Source organism: Gobio gobio (assembly GCF_949357685.1).
Source record: "Gobio gobio genome assembly, chromosome: 16".
NCBI lineage: Eukaryota > Metazoa > Chordata > Actinopteri > Cypriniformes > Gobionidae > Gobio > Gobio gobio.
Window position 1 is genome coordinate 51,351,218 of NC_137109.1, and position 21,465 is coordinate 51,372,682.

Genomic DNA, 21,465 nt, shown 5'->3' on the forward strand with positions numbered 1-21,465 from the left:
TCCATCATCCATTTATCCATCCGTCCGTCCATCATCCATTTATCCATCCGTCCGTCCATCATCCATTTATCCATCCAACCGTCCATCATCCATTTATTCATCCGTCCGTCCATCATCCATTTATTCATCCAACCGTCCATCATCCATTTATCTATCCGTCCGTCCATCATCCATTTATCCATCCATCCGTCCATCATCCATTTATTCATCCAACCGTCCATCATCCATTTATCCATCCGTCCGTCCATCATCCATTTATCCATCCAACCGTCCATCATCCATTTATTCATCCGTCCGTCCATCATCCATTTATTCATCCAACCGTCCATCATCCATTTATCCATCCGTCCGTCCATCATCCATTTATTCATCCGTCCGTCCATCATCCATTTATTCATCCGTCCGTCCATCATCCATTTATTCATCCAACCGTCCATCATCCATTTATCCATCCGTCCGTCCATCATCCATTTATCCATCCGTCCGTCCATCATCCATTTATCCATCCGTCCGTCCATCATCCATTTATTCATCCAACCGTCCATCATCCATTTATCCATCCGTCCGTCCATCATCCATTTATCCATCCAACCGTCCATCATCCATTTATCCATCCGTCCGTCCATCATCCATTTATCCATCCGTCCGTCCATCATCCATTTATCCATCCGTCCGTCCATCATCCATTTATCCATCCGTCCGTCCATCATCCATTTATTCATCCAACCGTCCATCATCCATTTATTCATCCGTCCGTCCATCATCCATTTATTCATCCAACCGTCCATCATCCATTTATCTATCCGTCCGTCCATCATCCATTTATCCATCCGTCCGTCCATCATCCATTTATCCATCCGTCCGTCCATCATCCATTTATCCATCCGTCCGTCCATCATCCATTTATTCATCCAACCGTCCATCATCCATTTATCCATCCGTCCGTCCATCATCCATTTATTCATCCAACCGTCCATCATCCATTTATCCATCCGTCCGTCCATCATCCATTTATCCATCCGTCCGTCCATCATCCATTTATCCATCCGTCCGTCCATCATCCATTTATTCATCCAACCGTCCATCATCCATTTATTCATCCGTCCGTCCATCATCCATTTATTCATCCAACCGTCCATCATCCATTTATCTATCCGTCCGTCCATCATCCATTTATTCATCCGTCCGTCCATCATCCATTTATCCATCCGTCCGTCCATCATCCATTTATTCATCCGTCCGTCCATCATCCATTTATTCATCCAACCGTCCATCATCCATTTATCCATCCGTCCGTCCATCATCCATTTATCCATCCGTCCGTCCATCATCCATTTATTCATCCGTCCGTCCATCATCCATTTATTCATCCAACCGTCCATCATCCATTTATCTATCCGTCCGTCCATCATCCATTTATCTATCCGTCCGTCCATCATCCATTTATCCATCCATCCGTCCATCATCCATTTATTCATCCAACCGTCCATCATCCATTTATTCATCCAACCGTCCATCATCCATTTATTCATCCAACCGTCCATCATCCATTTATTCATCCGTCCGTCCATCATCCATTTATTCATCCAACCGTCCATCATCCATTTATTCATCCAACCGTCCATCATCCATTTATTCATCCGTCCGTCCATCATCCATTTATTCATCCGTCCGTCCATCATCCATTTATTCATCCAACCGTCCATCATCCATTTATCCATCCATCCGTCCATCATCCATTTATCCATCCATCCGTCCATCATCCATTTATTCATCCGTCCGTCCATCATCCATTTATTCATCCAACCGTCCATCATCCATTTATCCATCCGTCCGTCCATCATCCATTTATTCATCCAACCGTCCATCATCCATTTATTCATCCAACCTTCCATCATCCATTTATTCATCCAACCGTCCATCATCCATTTATCCATCCATCCGTCCATCATCCATTTATCCATCCATCCGTCCATCATCCATTTATCCATCCATCCGTCCATCATCCATTTATTCATCCGTCCGTCCATCATCCATTTATTCATCCAACCGTCCATCATCCATTTATCCATCCGTCCGTCCATCATCCATTTATTCATCCAACCGTCCATCATCCATTTATTCATCCAACCTTCCATCATCCATTTATTCATCCAACCGTCCATCATCCATTTATCCATCCATCCGTCCATCATCCATTTATTCATCCGTCCGTCCATCATCCATTTATTCATCCAACCGTCCATCATCCATTTATTCATCCAACCGTCCATCATCCATTTATTCATCCATCCGTCCATCATCCATTTATCCATCCGTCCGTCCATCATCCATTTATTCATCCGTCCGTCCATCATCCATTTATTCATCCAACCGTCCATCATCCATTTATTCATCCGTCCGTCCATCATCCATTTATTCATCCGTCCGTCCATCATCCATTTATTCATCCAACCGTCCATCATCCATTTATTCATCCAACCGTCCATCATCCATTTATTCATCCGTCCGTCCATCATCCATTTATCCATCCGTCCGTCCATCATCCATTTATCCATCCAACCGTCCATCATCCATTTATCCATCCAACCGTCCATCATCCATTTATTCATCCGTCCGTCCATCATCCATTTATTCATCCAACCGTCCATCATCCATTTATTCATCCGTCCGTCCATCCATCATCCATTTATTCATCCGTCCGTCCATCATCCATTTATTCATCCAACCGTCCATCATCCATTTATTCATCCGTCCGTCCATCATCCATTTATCCATCCAACCGTCCATCATCCATTTATTCATCCAACCGTCCATCATCCATTTATCCATCCATCCGTCCATCATCCATTTATCCATCCGTCCGTCCATCCATCATCCATTTATCCATCCATCCGTCCATCATCCATTTATTCATCCGTCCGTCCATCCATCATCCATTTATCCATCCATCCGTCCATCATCCATTTATTCATCCGTCCGTCCATCCATCATCCATTTATCCATCCGTCCGTCCATCATCCATTTATCCATCCAACCGTCCATCATCCATTTATTCATCCGTCCGTCCATCATCCATTTATTCATCCAACCGTCCATCATCCATTTATCCATCCATCCGTCCATCATCCATTTATCCATCCGTCCGTCCATCATCCATTTATCCATCCGTCCATCATCCATTTATTCATCCAACCGTCCATCATCCATTTATCCATCCGTCCGTCCATCATCCATTTATCCATCCGTCCATCATCCATTTATTCATCCAACCATCCATTCACTTCTAAAGACACTTTTTGTCTATTCAAATATTTTAATATTTTTGTTTTTCACAGTGATGTCTTTGAATTAATTTGAGAGCTTTTCCCTCAGAATAGAGCTGCGGTGTTTGTGATTAGTGTGATAGAAAGATTAGACTGTGTGTTAAACGCTACAGTGATGTTCAGCCTTCGGGAGTTTTTAAAGCTGGATTTGCAGCTAATCTATTTTTAAACGTGTTTATTGGAAACATATGAGTCTCTTCTCTTCATCTCTATTGCTCGTCGCTCCTCTCTGTTCCTCTTTCTCTCTCTCTTTATATCCATCTCGTGTGATGTCATCACGTCCAGAGAGAGCTTATTATGCTTCACAGTGTGTGTGTGTGTGTGTGTGTGTGTGTGTATGAGCTGCTGTTAAAGGGACAGTTCACCCCCTCAGTTCATTCCCTCGCCCTCATGAATTCAAGCGTTTCTACACTTCATCTCTTCTTTTAGAGTCTGTTGATGTTCTGTGTTTCTGCAGGTCTTCACGCACTGAGGAGGGTTTTAGGATCCACACCTGACCTCTCTGACCTCCAGGTGATGAACAGGGTCACGGTCACGACCTCTGACCTGAGGCTGGCCATGACGGAGGTCAAACCCAGTGCGATGAGAGAGGTGGCCATCGACGTGCCAAAGGTACGGTGTTTAACTAAAGAATGATGATTAACGAATGAAAACATATCAGCATTCTGAGTGACGGATTGATGGACCAATCACAGCTCAAAGTTTAGATATAAGGCTCAAACACGCACAATTTCACTCGCTGTTAACAATTTAGTGTGACTTATATGGTATCGTTTGAAAGATTAGAACCTCAGCTTTCTTGATAACCCAATCACTTTTGCATTTATGTTACGTAGAAAAAGATAATAAGGTCTGAATTTGACACCCCCCCCCCACATTGCCCCCCCTCCCCCTTGAGAAAATCATATGAATAATATAAAATTTCATATTTATATCACACAATCTCACCAAAAATAGACAAGTCATATATCACATGAAAGCTCTTAACCTCAAGAATATCACTGTGCAGTTTATTTCACCGATCCAACACCTTACAGTAACGTTATTATCAAAAGAATCACGAAGATGGAAATGACTCCTTTGAACAAGCGAACACATGAGTCATATTCCTGTTCGGATCAGGAGCTAATAGCCTCAAACGCTATATCAGCTCCTTCCTTAGGTTGTTTTCTTCAAAATGAGAAAATGATTTTCACATGTGTGTGAGCGAGCATGGCCAAACCACACTGTAATATATCACAGATGTCCAGATCAAAACAAATACTCTTATTATCCTTAGTTTTGATCGTCTTTGTTAGACATGATTTTTGATGACGTCATCACGTATTGCGTCATACGTCAAAAAAGCTGAGTATCTCAGCTCTCTATAGACATGTCGATCATGCTTCTAGACCAATCAGAGCCCGAGATCTCGCTTTACAAAGTCGAGGAGGCGGAGCCGTCTTTTCGATTCCCCAGCGGCTGTGGAAAACCAATGCAGATGAGCAGGAGTTATTAGATAGTTTGCACAGATTAATCTCAATAACTTTTTTTTTTTGGAAGGAGATATCAAGAAAATTCTTTTTTCCCCTGTTTACTGACACCTAGTGGAATCCACAGAAACTTTCTGAAGGGAAGAAGACCAAACAGATTTAAAATTATAGATTTTCAAGTAACAAATTAATTAAAAAATAAATCAAAATATTACTTTTTATATATGTTTATCATAAAATTGTGAATAAATACAATTTTATATATACAACAATCCATCGCTGTGTTAAAATTTAAAGTGTTTTCTTTAAAATGAGACCATTTTTATCAATTTACTCCAGTGTATGTGGGTAGGCCGCTCTTTTAAATTCAGATATGCCTAATTCTCTAAAAAATTCAAAAAATGCTGCAGAGCTGAAGTGGTTAATGAAACTATTAGCATTTTTTGAAACGTCATTATCATTTTTGACCAGAAGGTTCTGACATTTTTTTAATGCGTTCATAAAATACAGCATTTTATGGCAGAATTTAAAATGGCTGACGCCCAGAATGGCTGTGGATCCATTTTTCATATCTCCTGACCAGTAGGTGGCGCTGTGCCGAAACTCTGCATGTGTTCTCTGGTCATGCTTGTGATTAGAAATCGCGGCACCAATCAGAAACGTTGGGGCGGGCTTTACACGATGACGACAGTGCAGCGACGTTAGCAGATTTGCCGCCGTGGAGCATCACTCGTTCGAATCAGCTATCGCGTCTGTTTTAAGCGATTTAAACTTTTCCTTTTCGTTAAAACCCGAGCAAAGAACAACACTCGAAGCCTTCATATCTAAAAAAGATGTTATCGCTGTCTTACCGACTGGATTCGGCAAAAGTCTGATACCAGCTTGGCCCTTTGGTGGATAAACGAATGGGTCTTAGCGAGAGCCCTCTGGTAGTGTTAATGTTTTACAAAATATAGTTTTAAGTTCTTTTCAGGCGTGAATGTAGTTGTTTAAAGCTCAAATATGTGGTTTATTTATAAAGAGAGCGCCTTTTTAAACATTTGATCTGCCGTTTTCGGAGTTGTGAGCTCCAGTGGTTCAGCGGCGCTCAATCGATCATTAACCCCACGAGAGACGCCTTTCCTCGGCCAGTCCTTCTGCCGTCTGCCGCTGGCTCTGATGTCTCTGCAGTGGTTAAACCGTCTCGTCTTGTGTAGATCTAACGGCTGATCTTTGCTCTCATTAATCTATAATTTGTTCCCAGACAGATCGTTTTGTCTGAGGGCAAAGTGAAGTTTCAAAACTTTATATTTTTAAGATATTAAACTTTACCGTTGTAGTCTCCTAGCGCTGACTTTGACTGAATTGCTTTATTTATTGTATATCTTCTTATACCTTTTACTTATACTTTTATAATTGCTATTGATGATCACACATAAACTGACATTTAACAAAAAGAGACTGGGTTGTGTTTTATGTCATATTTAATTTATTACAGTGATAATCATAGCCTATATTATGCCTATATTATGTGTGTGTGTTTTTAAATGTAAACAAAAAGAGGCTGGGTTTTTTTATATCTCGTTTTGTTATAAACATGCATTGAAGATAATATGCATTGCCTGCACTACATATACAAATATATACTGAGTGATACTGTCAAGAGCAGTAGGCGGACTAGTGTCCTCCCGTCCTCGGGAGTTCGTTCTCCGGAGTCAAACTTCAGAAGTTCGCGTACGAAATATGTCATAAAACACCACTGCCTCATTTCATAAAATATAAAAATCTTAAACATAATAGCCACACGAATGTGGTTCAGGCAACTCTTAGCTAGGCCTACATTGATTATCTTATATATTTATAATAAAACGAAGTATAAAACACCCTGCCTCTTTTCGTTTACATTTTAAAAATAATATATTAAATATTAATATGTGGTTTAGGTAAGGTGACCAGATTTCTGAAATGGAAACCGGGGACATTTCCTATTTGAGAATACAATTACAGACAAGAACGCATATTGAGAAACGGCGAGTCAGATGTTTCTCCGTCGCTCTGCATACGTCATCTCCCTCATCGCTCTGATTGGTTTTAGGTCTATCCAATTGCGCAGAGAGGCATTTGAGCGACGCCCGTTGGTGACGCCCCTTTGGAAATTATTTGTCTATGAAGCTTTGCCAGACCATAACTCAGTTACTACTGAGAATGGTCTGGTTTTAACCAGGCTAGCTTGTGATGACACGGACCAAGACTCGTCTCAATACGCTAAAGCGTTTCGGAGATATAGCCTCGCATCCAATTTGGCGTGCTCTTGGTCAAATTATTCAAGAACAGTTGGGTTTATCAGAAAGCCGTTGATAACTTTTTGCAAGCATGAAGGATGACCAGATTTCGGTGAAAATTGGACAAATGAAGCCAATGAATTAAAGGAAAAAATAATTTTGTTTCTAGCCCTTATGATTCAAAAGTTATTAGCATAAACATAAGATTTGGACAGATGGTGGCGCTAGAGGGATTGAGCTAGAGACTACACATTTGCTGTGGCGGATGTTTGGACTGACCTCTATCTGTGTGCCAAATTTTTTATAATTTGATCTTTTGTTCGAAATTTGAAAATCTGAATTTTCAAATTTCATCTATGGGCGACCATATTGTAGACGGATTCATACAATAGGAGCCATCGCATCTTCAGTGCTTGACCCCTTTTTAAAACTGTGTGTGTGTGTGTTTGTGTGTAGGTGCGGTGGAGTGACATCGGTGGGATGGAGGAGGTGAAGCTGGCGCTGAAGCAGGCGGTTGATTGGCCCCTGCGGCACCCCGAGGCCTTCAGGAGGTTGGGTATAACGCCACCTAGAGGCGTCCTGCTGTACGGGCCTCCAGGATGCTCCAAAACCATGATCGCTAAAGCCTTAGCCAACGAGAGCCAGCTCAATTTCCTGTCCATCAAGGTACATTATGAGCGTTTGGGTTATACGCGCGAGTGGTGCTTTTTGTGCATTCACGCGATTGAAGCGAATTCGCGTCTGATGCCCGAGTTGAGAAATCTGAACTTTGGCGTCAATTCCCACCGCATTAACCAATCAGGAGCCTGCTCGCTGCTGTCACATGGTGATAAACTAATGGCAGGTCAATAGCGGATGAGAAACCCCAGCGTAATTTAAAAATGTATGTTATTGTGTAAAAAATTTAGTTATAAGACTTATCCAGGTAATAATGTAGTTGTTTAAAGCTCAAATTTGTGGTTTGTTTATAAAGAGAGCTCCTCTCTGAACATGTGATCTGGTGTGTGTGTGTGGAGTTGAACATGTGATCTGGTGTGTGTGTGTGGAGTTGAACATGTGATCTGGTGTGTGTGTGTGGAGTTGAACATGTGATCTGGTGTGTGTGTGTGGAGTTGAACATGTGATCTGGTGTGTGTGTGTGGAGTTGAACATGTGATCTGGTGTGTGTGTGTGGAGTTGAACGTGATCTGGTGTGTGTGGAGTTGAACATGTGATCTGGTGTGTGTGTGTGGAGTTGAACATGTGATCTGGTGTGTGTGGAGTTGAACATGTGATCTGGTGTGTGTGGAGCTGAACATGTGATCTGGTGTGTGTGTGGAGATGAACATGTGATCTGGTGTGTGTGGAGTTGATCATGTGATCTGGTGTGTGTGGAGTTGATCATGTGATCTGGTGTGTGTGGAGTTGAACATGTGATCTGGTGTGTGTGGAGTTGAACATGTGATCTGGTGTGTGTGGAGTTGAACATGTGATCTGGTGTGTGTGGAGTTGAACATGTGATCTGGTGTGTGTGGAGTTGAACATGTGATCTGGTGTGTGTGGAGTTGAACATGTGATCTGGTGTGTGTGGAGCTGAACATGTGATCTGGTGTGTGTGTGGAGATGAACATGTGATCTGGTGTGTGTGGAGTTGATCATGTGATCTGGTGTGTGTGGAGTTGATCATGTGATCTGGTGTGTGTGGAGTTGATCATGTGATCTGGTGTGTGTGGAGTTGAACATGTGATCTGGTGTGTGTGGAGTTGAACATGTGATCTGGTGTGTGTGGAGTTGAACATGTGATCTGGTGTGTGTGGAGTTGAACATGTGATCTGGTGTGTGTGGAGCTGAACATGTGATCTGGTGTGTGTGTGGAGATGAACATGTGATCTGGTGTGTGTGGAGTTGATCATGTGATCTGGTGTGTGTGGAGTTGATCATGTGATCTGGTGTGTGTGGAGTTGAACATGTGATCTGGTGTGTGTGGAGAATGAACATGTGATCTGGTGTGTGTGGAGTTGATCATGTGATCTGGTTTGTGTGGAGTTGAACATGTGATCTGGTGTGTGTGTGTGTGTGTGTGTGGAGTTGAACATGTGATCTGGTGTGTGTGGAGTTGAACATGTGATCTGGTGTGTGTGGAGTTGAACATGTGATCTGGTGTGTGTGGAGTTGAACATGTGATCTGGTGTGTGTGGAGTTGAACATGTGATCTGGTGTGTGTGGAGTTGAACATGTGATCTGGTGTGTGTGGAGTTGAACATGTGATCTGGTGTGTGTGGAGCTGAACATGTGATCTGGTGTGTGTGTGGAGCTGAACATGTGATCTGGTGTGTGTGGAGTTGATCATGTGATCTGGTGTGTGTGGAGTTGATCATGTGATCTGGTGTGTGTGGAGTTGATCATGTGATCTGGTGTGTGTGGAGTTGAACATGTGATCTGGTGTGTGTGGAGTTGAACATGTGATCTGGTGTGTGTGGAGTTGAACATGTGATCTGGTGTGTGTGGAGTTGAACATGTGATCTGGTGTGTGTGGAGCTGAACATGTGATCTGGTGTGTGTGTGGAGATGAACATGTGATCTGGTGTGTGTGGAGTTGATCATGTGATCTGGTGTGTGTGGAGTTGATCATGTGATCTGGTGTGTGTGGAGTTGAACATGTGATCTGGTGTGTGTGGAGAATGAACATGTGATCTGGTGTGTGTGGAGTTGATCATGTGATCTGGTTTGTGTGGAGTTGAACATGTGATCTGGTGTGTGTGTGTGTGTGTGTGTGGAGTTGAACATGTGATCTGGTGTGTGTGGAGTTGATCATGTGATCTGGTGTGTGTGGAGTTGATCATGTGATCTGGTGTGTGTGGAGTTGATCATGTGATCTGGTGTGTGTGGAGTTGAACATGTGATCTGGTGTGTGTGGAGTTGAACATGTGATCTGGTGTGTGTGGAGTTGATCATGTGATCTGGTGTGTGTGGAGTTGATCATGTGATCTGGTGTGTGTGGAGTTGAACATGTGATCTGGTGTGTGTGGAGTTGAACATGTGATCTGGTGTGTGTGGAGTTGATCATGTGATCTGGTGTGTGTGTAGGTGTGTTCGACATCGGCTGCGGCTGGAAGCAACTGATCGGCGAGAGTAGCCGCGTGCAGGCGGGGAGGAGCTGCAAACGGAGACATGAAGTCGGACACTTTCTGCTTCCCGCAGTGACGCTCGCGCTGTGTCTGCACACTTTATCAGCTGAAGTGAAATAAATGCAATATTTGGCAATACACAGATGTTTCAGAGACATTATTGTCATGTAATACTTTATGCACTGCTTAATACAGCGTGTGTTTGTACAAGAATAAAGTTCAACATATAAGCCTACACTATCAATGAAGTGGGGTCTATGTTTTTAATTAGTTATATTTTGATAAACATGACAATATAACAGCGCGACTACATGAAAGGAGGTTTTACTGTTATAAAAAACAGATTTGTGCGCATTAGTGGAGCTGAAGGTTTTAGAATAAACACGAAACACACGTCATCGCTGTCATGCGGTGAATCTGGCCAATCCTGGAACAGCTGTGTCGTCATCAGAGCCCGTGCAGCCTTGTGCAGCTGCTCTGGAGAAACTGCACCGGCTGTAATCGCCGGCTGCTCTCGAATCGCTCTCGCGGCACTTTGTTGACATACGTCACTGTCACGTGGCGTCGGCGCTGCCTCAAGTCGGACAAAATTTCTAACCGGCATGCACTGCTTCAAGTCAGCCGCCGATCGGTCTGCGCATCGCTGGGTGAAGTCGAACAAGCCTTGTGTGTGTGTGGAGTTGAACATGTGATCTGGTGTGTGTGGAGTTGATCATGTGATCTGGTGTGTGTGGAGTTGATCATGTGATCTGGTGTGTGTGGAGTTGAACATGTGATCTGGTGTGTGTGGAGTTGAACATGTGATCTGGTGTGTGTGGAGTTGATCATGTGATCTGGTGTGTGTGGAGTTGATCATGTGATCTGGTGTGTGTGGAGTTGAACATGTGATCTGGTGTGTGTGGAGTTGAACATGTGATCTGGTGTGTGTGGAGTTGATCATGTGATCTGGTGTGTGTGGAGTTGATCATGTGATCTGGTGTGTGTGGAGTTGAACATGTGATCTGATGTGTGTGGAGTTGAACATGTGATCTGGTGTGTGTGGAGTTGAACATGTGATCTGGTGTGTGTGGAGTTGAACATGTGATCTGGTGTGTGTGGAGTTGAACATGTGATCTGGTGTGTGTGGAGTTGAACATGTGATCTGGGCTGCGTTCAGCCCCGACAAAACGTTGCAAAACGTTTTTTAAACAGTAACGGTGCTGCGTTGAACACCCTGTTCTGTTGACGCAAGAGTTGTAACTATGGCAGCCGAGAAGGCCATTCTTTGTGTTCTTTTTGTGGAATTTTCGGAGCCTGATGAAATCGATATAAATACGTGTTTAATACTGCAAAATACATGCAATCACTTCCCTTGCCATCCAGAATAAAAGACAACATCCCAATCCCATTTAATGAACCTTTTTCATCTCCTGGTAATCAATTCTAACTTAAATCATTTTATTTCTAGTTCTTCCTTTTTTAATAGCTTGTATTTTCTTTCTCACTTTATGTCAAGCAATTACCATATATGAAATTTGGTATATAAATAAACTTGCCTTGCAATTAAGCTAAAGATATAAATAAATACATCATCATGTTGATTATATATATATATATATATATATATATATATATATATATATATATATATATATATATATATATATATATATATATATATATATATATATATATATATATATATATATATATATATACATATACATATACATATATATATATATTAAACTCTTACGACAATCATGTCTTCTAATACCAGCGGACACATTAAACAACTTTACTTCCATTGTGTGAGCTGTCTCTTTAATACTGCGTGGTTTATATACATTTTGCCGCTGATTGGGCTGTCATTTTTGACACACCCACCAAACGAGATCAAACGCATCTCAAACCCGTTGCACACCGTTTCCAGGAAACATGACGTTCAACCGGAAACCGTAGCAAAACGTTGCGCACCGGTTTGAGCTTTGAACGTGCCCCTGGTGTGTGTGTGGAGTTGAACATGTGATCTGGTGTGTGTGTGTGTGTGGAGTTGATCATGTGATCTGGTGTGTGTGTGGAGTTGAACATGTGATCTGGTGTGTGTGGAGTTGATCATGTGATCTGGTGTGTGTGGAGTTGATCATGTGATCTGGTGTGTGTGGAGTTGATCATGTGATCTGGTGTGTGTGGAGTTGATCATGTGATCTGGTGTGTGTGGAGTTGAACATGTGAACTAGTGTGTGTGGAGTTGAACATGTGATCTGGTGTGTGTGGAGTTGATCATGTGATCTGATGTGTGTGGAGTTGAACATGTGATCAGGGGCACGTTCAAAGCTCAAACCGGTGCGCAACGTTTTGCTACGGTTTCCGGTTGAACGTCATGTTTCCTGGAAACGGTGTGCAACGGGTTTGAGATGCGTTTGATCTCGTTTGGTGGGTGTGTCAAAAATGACAGCCCAATCAGCGGCAAAATGTATATAAACCACGCAGTATTAAAGAGACAGCTCACATAATGGAAGTAAAGTTGTTTAATGTGTCCGCTGGTATTAGAAGACATGATTGTCGTAAGAGTTTAATATATATATATATGTATATGTATATGTATATATATATATATATATATATATATATATATATATATATATATATATATATATATATATATATATATATATATATATAATCAACATGATGATGTATTTATTTATATCTTTAGCTTAATTGCAAGGCAAGTTTATTTATATACCAAATTTCATATATGGTAATTGCTTGACATAAAGTGAGAAAGAAAATACAAGCTATTAAAAAAGGAAGAACTAGAAATAAAATGATTTAAGTTAGAATTGATTAACAGGAGATGAAAAAGGTTCATTAAATGGGATTGGGATGTTGTCTTTTATTCTGGACGGTAAGGGAAGTGATTGCGTGTATTTTGCAGTATTAAACACGTATTTATATCGATTTCATCAGGCTCCGAAAATTCCTCGAAAAGAACACAAAGAATGGCCTTCTCGGCTGCCATAGTTACAACTCTTGCGTCAACAGAACAGGGTGTTCAACGCAGCACCGTTACTGTTTAAAAAACGTTTTGCAACGTTTTGTCTGGGCTGAACGCAGCCCTGGTGTGTGTGTGGAGTTGAACATGTGATCTGGTGTGTGTGGAGTTGAACACGTGATCTTATGTGTGTGGAGTTGAACATGTGATCTGGTGTGTGTGGAGTTGAACATGTGATCTGGTGTGTGTGGAGTAGTGTTAATTTTGTCACCCATTTTTAATTTAGTCTTAGTCTTAGTCTTGTGCCAAATCTCCTTGTTAGTTTTAGTCATATTTAGTCATTCACATATCTTTTTTTGTTAGTCAAGTTTTAGTCGACTAAAAGTCTCGTCATTTTAGTCTAGTTTTAGTCAAACGACAACTCAAGGTATCTTAGTCAAGTTTTAGTCGACCAAAAGTCTCGTCATTTTAGTCTAGCTTTAGTCAAAGGAAAACTCAATATATTTTGTGGCAAAATAAGTTACATAAAGTACATATAACCTGCATAATGTGCAACAACACCATAGCTAACTGGTTGATTTACAGCTGCCATAGATGCCTAAAATCAGCATTAGCTTATGAGACGATGGGCACAAATATTGATTTCGATCTTGATTCAGTATGAATTCATATGTATATTGCCTACTGTGCATATAAGGAAAAATAAGTTTTTTACACTTTTTTGGGGTTATATTATATTTGCTTGCATTCTTTACTATTCACTATTATTAACATTTCAAAATTTCCCAAATAAGTAAGCAGTTATGATCAGTTATGATCTTTTGAGCAACTAGACTTCATGTATATTTATTAAAGAGCCATATGGGCACCAGTGGGGAATGGCATTACAAGTGAATTTTTTTATTTTTCCAGCCACAAAATGACTCTAATTTGCCTCTTTGCAGTGGAATTCTCTATTTTAACCTTAATTAATACACTAATTGTAATATAAATAATACAAATATTAGAAGAAAAATATTTTAAGTGGTCATTAATGGACCATAAGCATTGCACAAATAGTATTTAGTACCAAAAGATCTCCTCAAAATATTCAATAAATATTATTGAATTAAAATATAGGCTATTTATTTTTAAAATAGTTAAGGTGTATGATCACATTTGACCATCAATGAGTACAAGTGTGACTTAATTAGTAAGGAATACCTGAGGGCTAAATACAAGAAAAACATTAATATTAATGTTAACAATTTTGTATCTCTACCACTCCATAATAAAATGATACTGTAAATGTGGCTGACGCACACTATGCTGTACGGTTTACCAAAAATTGCTGCAAACACCTGTGAAGTGAAGCTGTTGTGTAACTTACGCGGCTTAAGCCATTCAAATATACGGACACAGCGCTAGAGGTATTGAGCGCTCCGGGAACCACGTGACCACACGCGCGCGGCCGCGAGATGACAGGCGGAGTCTGAGAGAGACCTGTACTCCAGCAACAGCGGGAACTCTTTCGGAATATTTTGAACAGCTGAATATTCATCTCATAATGAAAAAGTAGACACGATTGTAGACGAAAATGAAGAGAGATTTTATCTTAGTTTTTATTTTATGCAAAACATTTTAATCTCGTCCTTTTTCGTCAACAATAATGCATGTTAATTTAGTCTTAGTCAGTGTTTTTGGACATTGGTGCAGTCTCGTCATCGTCTCGTCTTCGTCACGGAAAAAAAGGTCGTTAACGAACATATTTAGTCTCGTCTCGTCTGACGAAATTAACACTAGTGTGGAGTTGAACATGTGATCTGGTGTGTGTGCAGTTGAACATGTGATCTGGTGTGTGTGCAGTTGAACATGTGATCTGGTGTGTGTGCAGTTGAACATGTGATCTGGTGTGTGTGGAGTTGAACATGTGATCTGGTGTGTGTGGAGTTGAACATGTGATCTGGTGTGTGTGGAGTTGATCATGTGATCTGGTGTGTGTGGAGTTGAACATGTGATCTGGTGTGTGTGGAGTTGAACATGTGATCTGGTGTGTGTGGAGTTGAACATGTGATCTGGTGTGTGTGGAGTTGAACATGTGATCTGGTGTGTGTGGAGTTGAACATGTGATCTGGTGTGTGTGGAGTTGAACATGTGATCTGGTGTGTGTGGAGTTGAACATGTGATCTGGTGTGTGTGGAGTTGAACATGTGATCTGGTGTGTGTGGAGTTGATCATGTGATCTGGTGTGTGTGGAGTTGAACATGTGATCTGGTGTGTGTGGAGTTGATCATGTGATCTGGTGTGTGTGGAGTTGAACATGTGATCTGGTGTGTGTGGAGTTGAACATGTGATCTGGTGTGTGTGGAGTTGAACATGTGATCTGGTGTGTGTGGAGTTGATCATGTGATCTGGTGTGTGTGGAGTTGAACATGTGATCTGGTGTGTGTGGAGTTGATCATGTGATCTGGTGTGTGTGGAGTTGAACATGTGATCTGGTGTGTGTGGAGTTGAACATGTGATCTGGTGTGTGTGGAGTTGAACATGTGATCTGGTGTGTGTGGAGTTGATCATGTGATCTGGTGTGTGTGGAGTTGAACATGTGATCTGGTGTGTGTGCAGTTGAACATGTGATCTGGTGTGTGTGCAGTTGAACATGTGATCTGGTGTGTGTGCAGTTGAACATGTGATCTGGTGTGTGTGCAGTTGAACATGTGATCTGGTGTGTGTGCAGTTGAACATGTGATCTGGTGTGTGTGGAGTTGAACATGTGATCTGGTGTGTGTGCAGTTGAACATGTGATCTGGTGTGTGTGGAGTTGAACATGTGATCTGGTGTGTGTGGAGTTGAACATGTGATCTGGTGTGTGTGGAGTTGAACATGTGATCTGGTGTGTGTGGAGTTGAACATGTGATCTGGTGTGTGTGGAGTTGATCATGTGATCTGGTGTGTGTGGAGTTGAACATGTGATCTGGTGTGTGTGGAGTTGAACATGTGATCTGGTGTGTGTGGAGTTGAACATGTGATCTGGTGTGTGTGGAGTTGATCATGTGATCTGGTGTGTGTGGAGTTGAACATGTGATCTGGTGTGTGTGGAGTTGAACATGTGATCTGGTGTGTGTGGAGTTGATCATGTGATCTGGTGTGTGTGGAGTTGAACATGTGATCTGGTGTGTGTGGAGTTGAACATATGATCTGGTGTGTGTGGAGTTGAACATATGATCTGGTGTGTGTGTGTGTGTGTGTGTGTGTGTGTGTGTGTGTGTGTGTGGAGTTGATCATGTGATCTGGTGTGTGTGGAGTTGAACATGTGATCTGGTGTGTGTGTGTGTGTGGAGTTGATCATGTGATCTGGTGTGTGTGGAGTTGAACATGTGAACTAGTGTGTGTGGAGTTGAACATGTGATCTGGTGTGTGTGGAGTTGATCATGTGATCTGGTGTGTGTGGAGTTGAACATGTGAACTGGGGCACGTTCAAAGCTCAAACCGGTGCGCAACGTTTTGCTACGGTTTCCGGTTGAACGTCATGTTTCCTGGAAACGGTGTGCAACGGGTTTGAGATGCGTTTGATCTCGTTTGGTGGGTGTGTCAAAAATGACAGCCCAATCAGCGGCAAAATGTATATAAACCACGCAGTATTAAAGAGACAGCTCACACAATGGAAGTAAAGTTGTTTAATGTGTCCGCTGGTATTAGAAGACATGATTGTCGTAAGAGTTTAATATATATAAATATATATATATATATATATATATATATATATATATATATATATATATATATATATATATATATATATATATATATATATATATATATATATATATATATATATATATATATATAGCCTATATATATATATATATATATATATATATATATATATATATATATATATATATATATATATATATATATAGCCTATATATATATATATATATATATATATATATATATATATATATATATATATATATATAATCAACATGATGATGTATTTATTTATATCTTTAGCTTAATTGCAAGGCAAGTTTATTTATATACCAAATTTCATATATGGTAATTGCTTGACATAAAGTGAGAAAGAAAATACAAGCTATTAAAAAAGGAAGAACTAGAAATAAAATGATTTAAGTTAGAATTGATTACCAGGAGATGAAAAAGGTTCATTAAATGGGATTGGGATGTTGTCTTTTATTCTGGACGGCAAGGGAAGTGATTGCATGTATTTTGCAGTATTAAACACGTATTTATATCGATTTCATCAGGCTCCGAAAATTCCACAAAAAGAACACAAAGAATGGCCTTCTCGGCTGCCATAGTTACAACTCTTGCGTCAACAGAACAGGGTGTTCAACGCAGCACCGTTACCGTTTAAAAAACGTTTTGCAACGTTTTGTCGGGGCTGAACGCAGCCCTGGTGTGTGTGTGGAGTTGATCATGTGATCTGGTGTGTGTGTGTGTGTGTGGAGTTGAACATGTGATCTGGTGTGTGTGTGTGTGGAGTTGAACATGTGATCTGGTGTGTGTGTGTGTGGAGTTGAACATAGGCTTGTTCGACTTCACCCAGCGATGCGCAGACCGATCGGCGGCTGACTTGAAGCAGTGCATGCCGGTTAGAAATTTTGTCCGACTTGAGGCAGCGCCGACGCCACGTGACAGTGACGTATGTCAACAAAGTGCCGCGAGAGCAATTCGAGAGCAGCCGCTAACACAGCCGGTGCAGTTTCTCCAGAGCGACTACATGAGGCTGCACGGGCTCTGATGACGACACAGCCGTTCCACGATTGGCCAGATTCACCGCATGACAGCGATCACGTGTGTTTCGTGTTTATTCTAAAACCTTCAGCTCCACTAATGCGCACAAATCTGTTTTTTATAACAGTAAAACCTCCTTTCATGTAGTCGCGCTGTTATATTGTCATGTTTATCAAAATAGAACTGATTAAAAACATAGACCCCACTTCATTGATAGTGTAGGCTTATATGTTGAACTTTATTCTTGTGCAAACACACGCTGTATTAAGCAGTGCATAAAGTATTACATGACAATAATGTCTCTGAAACATCTGTGTATTGCCAAATATTGCATTTATTTCACTTCAGCTGATAAAGTGTGCAAACACAGCGCGAGCGTCACTGCGGGAGCAGAAAGTGTCCGACTTCACGTCTGTGTTTGCAGCTCCTCCGCCTGCACGCGGCTACTCTCGCCGATCAGTTGCATCCGGCCGCAGCCAATGTCGAACACACCTCATGTGATCTGGTGTGTGTGTGTGGAGTTGAACATGTGATCTGGTGTGTGTGTGTGTGTGTGTGTGTGTGTGTGTGTGTGTGTGTGTGTGTGTGGAGTTGAACATGTGATCTGGTGTGTGTGTGTGTGTGTGTGTGTGTGTGTGTGTGTGTGTGTGTGTGTGTGTGTGTGTGTGTGTGTGTGGAGTTGAACATGTGATCTGGTGTGTGTGTGTGTGTGTGTGTGTGTGTGTGTGTGTGTGTGTGTGTGTGTGTGTGTGAGCTCCAGTGGATCAGCGGCGCTCATTAACCCCGACTCTCATGAATCATCATTTGTTGTCTGCCAAATCGTTTTGACTGAGGGCAAAGAGAAGTTTCATAACTTTATTTTTTAGGATATTTAACTTTATCGATGTACTAGCACTGACTTTGTTTGACTCAATTGTTTGCTTTATTTATTGTATAGCTTCTTGTACCTTTTACTTATACTTTTATAATGGCTATTATTGATCACACATAAACTGACATTTAACAAAAAGAGACTGGGTTGTGTTTTATGTCATATTTAATAATCATGTATGCACACTTATTGTCTGAACCACATATATAAATGTGTTTAATATTTGTTTTTAAATGCAAATGTAAAGAGGCATGGCTGTGTTTTATATTTCGTTTGTTATAAATATAACATGCGGTGAAGATGATCAAGCGTTGCCTGAACCAGGTTAGTGTGGCTATTAATATTTCATATTTTTGTCATGAAAATGAAAGAGGCAGAGTGGGGTGTTTTATGACATATTTTGTTTTATTGTAGCCTATAATATACACACAGGAGTGAGAGCGAGCTGTCATCGAGACACAGCTCCTGGAGAGCCTTAAACGTGTCTATTTCGGGATATTTCCACTCAATTTATACCGTGAATTGGACGTGAATTGGATTCAAAATGTTCAGGCGTCCAACTCAACGTGATAGACGCGATTTTGACACTCTATTCGCATTCGGTGTGAACGCAGCATTACACTTCATTGCAAACAAACTTCCTTTTAAAAAAGACTAAATGCCCACTATAACCAGTAGATGGCGGCAGAGGAGCACTTACTGACTTATTAGCCATTTCCACTGCCTAACATATGGGGAACAGTAGGAAAAGTCACAAAGTCTCAAAACTTTTCTTCAAATTGTGACTGAATTACACAGAAAGCGGAAGATCTCCTTTAATAGTCACTGGAGCTGATGGTCAGTTCAGTGTGATACAATGTTTCATTTACATTTTCCCTATACAAATCAGGTTACTGTTGTCAATAAAAGTCACATTTCCAATTAATAAACATGTAATATTATTATGAACTGCACTTATTAATGCAAAACAATAGTAATATGATGAATTAATATGATCCCTAACCCAGCGCCACCTTCTGTTAATCTGGAGCCCGGAACCTGTTAGACACTTCCTGAAGTGTGTGTGTGTGTGTGTGTGTGTGTGTGTGTGTGGGATTTTCTTCTATGTATTTCTGTATTCGTCTTCTTTTCCAGTAGGAATATTTAAACATTCTTAAATCAAGGTACATTTACTGGAGAAGAAGAATGTATTTTTGTACGTTTGCCTGTATTTGCTATAGTTGGCTTGATATAAAACTCATACCTGAAGGTGTGTGTGTGTGTGTGTGTGTGTGTGTGATCGTGTATCATCTTGATCTGATCAGGCGTGTTCGGGAGTGAACTGGAGGATGTTTAGTCTGAGAGACGCTCACATTTCTGTACAAGAGCCGATATGAATCTCTCCAAAGCAAGTTACGGAAAACACACACCCTCTGAGAGAAAGCCCAGATCACGAGTGTGTGTGTGTGTGTGACAGGAGGTGTTGAAATGCATGATGGGCTGAGAGGAAGTGAGCTTGACTTCAGAGAATGTTTATCAGACAGACAGACAGCTCTTCTCTTCTGTCTTTGTGCTGGTCAGTTGTTATTTGTCTCACGTTTGTCTCTTCTTGTCGAGGTCTCATTAAACTCTCAGTTTAACCCGCGAATGCCTGAAATCATATCAAATATATGAAACATGACATTTCTATCGTCTTATTATCAGATTAAATATGCCTCAGATGTGCATCTTGGCATTTCCATCTAGTGTTTTTTTTATGCAAAATCCCGATATTGTCATAAAACAGGCGGATGGAACAGCTGCTTCACACACACACACACACACACACACACACACACACACACACACACACCTGACGGAGGTGTGTAATACATTGATAAGTGATTGGTGAAGTGTTGATGATGCTCACGCTGAATGTTTTGACTGTGTCTCTTCAGGGTCCAGAGTTGCTGAGTAAATACGTGGGCGAATCAGAGCGAGCGGTTCGAGAGGTGAGAGACGCCCATCTGTTCCTGTTTACCAAATAATTACTATTACCTTTCTCGTTATTTTCAATCTGCATGACAGAGCTGCATAATTCTGGATAAACCCGGAATCACAATGTTTTTTTTTTGTTTAAAATAGAGATTGAAATTCTCCAACGATTCAGTGTTTTTGAATGAATCTCTTGAATTAATGATTCAATGACTCACTCAGAAAGACTTCACTTGTTTCATTACTGGATGAATCAGTGTTTTTGAACGAATCTCTTGAGTGAATGATTCAATGACTCACTCATAAAGACTTCACTTGTTTCATTACTGGATGAATCAGTGTTTTTGAACGAATCTCTTGAGTGAATGATTCAATGACTCACTCATAAAGACTTCACTTGTTTCATTACTGGATGAATCAGTGTTTTTGAATGAATCTCATGAGTGAATGATTCAATGACTCACTCATAAAGACTTCACTTGTTTCATTACTGGGTGAATCAGTGTTTTTGAATGAATCTCATGAGTGAATGATTCAATGACTCATGAAGACTCCACTTGCTTCATTACTGGATGAATCAGTGTTTTTGAACGAATCTCATCAGTGAATGATTCAATGACTCACTTATAAATACTTCACTTGTTTCATTACTGGATGAATCAGTGTTTTTGAAGAAATCTCTTGAGTGAATGATTCAATGACTCACTCATAAAGACTTCACTTGTTTCATTACTGGATGAATCAGTGTTTTTGAACGAATC

The 21,465-nt window shown here is 40.8% G+C and overlaps 1 protein-coding gene across 2 annotated transcripts in view; it reads left to right on the forward strand.

Moving 5' to 3' along the window:
- Positions 1-21,465, forward strand: part of afg2a (AFG2 AAA ATPase homolog A) — a 142,866-nt gene that overhangs the window by 55,125 nt on the left and 66,276 nt on the right. For both annotated transcript variants that reach the window (XM_079839009.1, XM_079839010.1), the window contains exons 10-12: positions 3,784-3,938; positions 7,516-7,725; positions 20,668-20,721. In XM_079839009.1, coding sequence (XP_079695135.1) covers positions 3,784-3,938; positions 7,516-7,725; positions 20,668-20,721 — 419 coding nt within the window. The remainder of the gene's footprint in view (positions 1-3,783; positions 3,939-7,515; positions 7,726-20,667; positions 20,722-21,465) is intronic.